Source organism: Dasypus novemcinctus, chromosome X (assembly GCF_030445035.2).
Source record: "Dasypus novemcinctus isolate mDasNov1 chromosome X, mDasNov1.1.hap2, whole genome shotgun sequence".
NCBI classification, from domain to species: domain Eukaryota; kingdom Metazoa; phylum Chordata; class Mammalia; order Cingulata; family Dasypodidae; genus Dasypus; species Dasypus novemcinctus.
In genome coordinates this window covers 141,849,984-141,852,502 of record NC_080704.1, presented here as the reverse complement: position 1 = coordinate 141,852,502, position 2,519 = coordinate 141,849,984, and the positions used below count along the sequence as shown (strand labels likewise).

General features: G+C 38.7%; 1 protein-coding gene across 1 annotated transcript; it reads right to left on the bottom strand.

The window, feature by feature from the left end:
* Positions 1 to 1,003: 1,003 nt before the first annotated feature.
* Positions 1,004 to 1,823, bottom strand: PRR32 (proline rich 32). The gene is given in 3 exon segments (XM_023591468.2): positions 1,004 to 1,140; positions 1,143 to 1,580; positions 1,583 to 1,823. Coding segments are annotated over 3 exon segments (816 nt in total).
* Between the last annotated feature and the right edge of the window lie 696 nt (positions 1,824 to 2,519).

The following is a 2,519-nucleotide window of genomic DNA, read 5'->3' as shown; positions in this document are numbered from 1 at the left end:
ACATGAGCAAAATATTTCCATTTGGGTTTAAAATTTCTGATACAGAAAGGCTGTTTTCAGAGAAAGAGTAAAAGAATTGTCTGTTCCACTTTGTCCTAAACTTTCATTAAATCAACCCCATAAATATTATATAGTTAGCAACAGTGGAAAGTGGAGACACAGCACTACTTCTAGTGTGAAATGTTCATCCAGGACTCTCTAATCCCCACCACTGCTTTCATTTTCTGACTTGTCAACCTGGTTCTCCACTTAATTTGCTGTGAAAATATTTTCTTTCTTGCTCTCACCTCTGTCTCCTTTGTCTCTCCATTATATGGACTTTGGCCTGTCTTTATGGACCTTTTCTTAACAAATCCATTCAATTCCCAGCACCCACCACAGCCTTATGTAGGAATTTTTCAACTTAGCTTTGCCTTTGAAAGAACTCAAACTCTTCTCCTCTCCCTCAGTTACACAGCTGTGTAAACTCTGAAATCTATAAGGCAGAAAGTCAGAGAGTTAACAAGACTAGTTATTTTCCACAACATTTCTAAATCATATTCTCCATTATTTCAAAGTTATTGTTTAATATTTTGTTAATAGATGCCAGTAGTAGGGATTAAACTAAAACACAGGCTGATTCCTGCTTTAATTTCCTTAAAGGATTAAAATAGCATTTCAAATGTTAGGCTCTCAGAGTGGAATTCTAGAAACAATTCATAATTATTCATGCTTCAGTCTCTTTATTGAATCTCCAATTATGTAAGGCACATTCCTGCTAAACAGACTTTGCAATGGAAGGTGATTTCAAGCATAAAAACCCATGTGGATAATTTTCAAATCCTTCTTCTCTCATACCCTCCCTCCTTCATTTTTTGACATCAATTGCTCTATCTGTTTGAGGATGAAGGAGCCTTAATTCCCGGACAATGGAAGTGGGGAAATTAGAAAACAATAAAGGACCAAATCTCTTGGGAGATTTAAAAGCACAATATATGGTGAGTGAACGATTGAAACTCAGAAGTCAAAGAGGTACAAAACAGTGAGCAATAGAATAAGAGTGTAAACCTGAGGTACTGGAAGAAAATGGGATGGGACTTGGCAGGATATCCATGGGATGCTTTGGACCTCTTGATGGGAGGAAAACATGAGTTAACTTTCTTTGCTACCCATTCTAATACTTCCTATAGGCGGCTCCATCATTATGCCTGATCTAATGATGGGGTTATGAAGAAGGCCTTTTAGGTATGGGCCCTAGAGTGGAAAGAACCCCTTGCCACTTGACAAAACCAAATATAAGCTCACATTATTTCTACCTCTCTCAGTGCCCATGTTTCTGATCCTTTTTTCTCCGACCATCAATATAGGAGGACCGCCAGAGACTTTGTGGGGCACATTAATGGAATCGTTACCCATCTGCCTCCAGCCTGCCAGCCCTTGACAGCTATTGATTTCTACTGTTGCTAGGGACTCTTCCGCAAAACCAGGTGGTGGCCCATATTGATGTCTGAGAGTTGGTGAACTCTCCACAGGAATATAGGATCCTGTTCTGTCCTAGGAGCACAACATTTGCTCTCTTGCCAGATCTGCCAGTACATTAAAGAGAGTCTCAGCAGTGGCAGAGGGAGACCCAATGGTTCTGCCTTATCCTTTGGAATGGAGGTTGGACATTGGATGGATAAGTCGTGTCTGTGTTCCCGGTTTGCATCTTCATTCATAGCTACCAGCACTGTGTGAAGAGGTACACATTCCGAGTTTTGCAAAATAAAAATTAAAAAGTCAATGAAAATGGAAATGGAGTGACTAGAAAAAAAATGTGATTGACTGAGCTTGATATAGTACATTAGGGAAAGAGAATAACCTTCTCTCTTCCCAAGTGCAACAAAGCACACACTTATGCAACCCAATCACCCCTTCCTGGGTGACCCCACTAACACCAAGCTATGTGATTTCCTATCACAGTGTACTTGTGGTTTCACCCCATACAGCATCCATAACAAGGCAAGGGGGGATCCTGCAAGCCCCAGATGGCATCCTTAAAGACCATAATGCACCTATACAGTATGGGAAATACCAGCTCTTTCCATCCTAGTAAAATCTATAATCTACCAAATCTTTCATTCAGATTCTGGCAGGATTGTCCTGAAAAATCTTGTAAAGGAAAACATTTTTCTCCACAAAAGTCTAAGAAAAGGTAGGTATAACAAACACCCCAGCTTATTTTTATGAAATATAATTCAGCATTTGCACCAATTTTGTTATTTATTTTCTTCTATTGAACCCATACTACCTCCCAGAGTAATACTTTCCTCTCATGTTTAAGTCTTGCAATTGTTAGTGGGGATTTACAACTTTTTATTTCAAATTTACATTTAAAAGTCACCAACATTAAATTTAATAGTCTTTGTACATGAGTTCATATCCTTCAAGTTTTTATCTGTGACCCAAACTGCATTCTCTCCAACCCATGCCTCCATGTTCCAGTTACACAATAAAACAAGACAAACTGTCATTTGCTTTCAAAATTAATTAGTTTTACT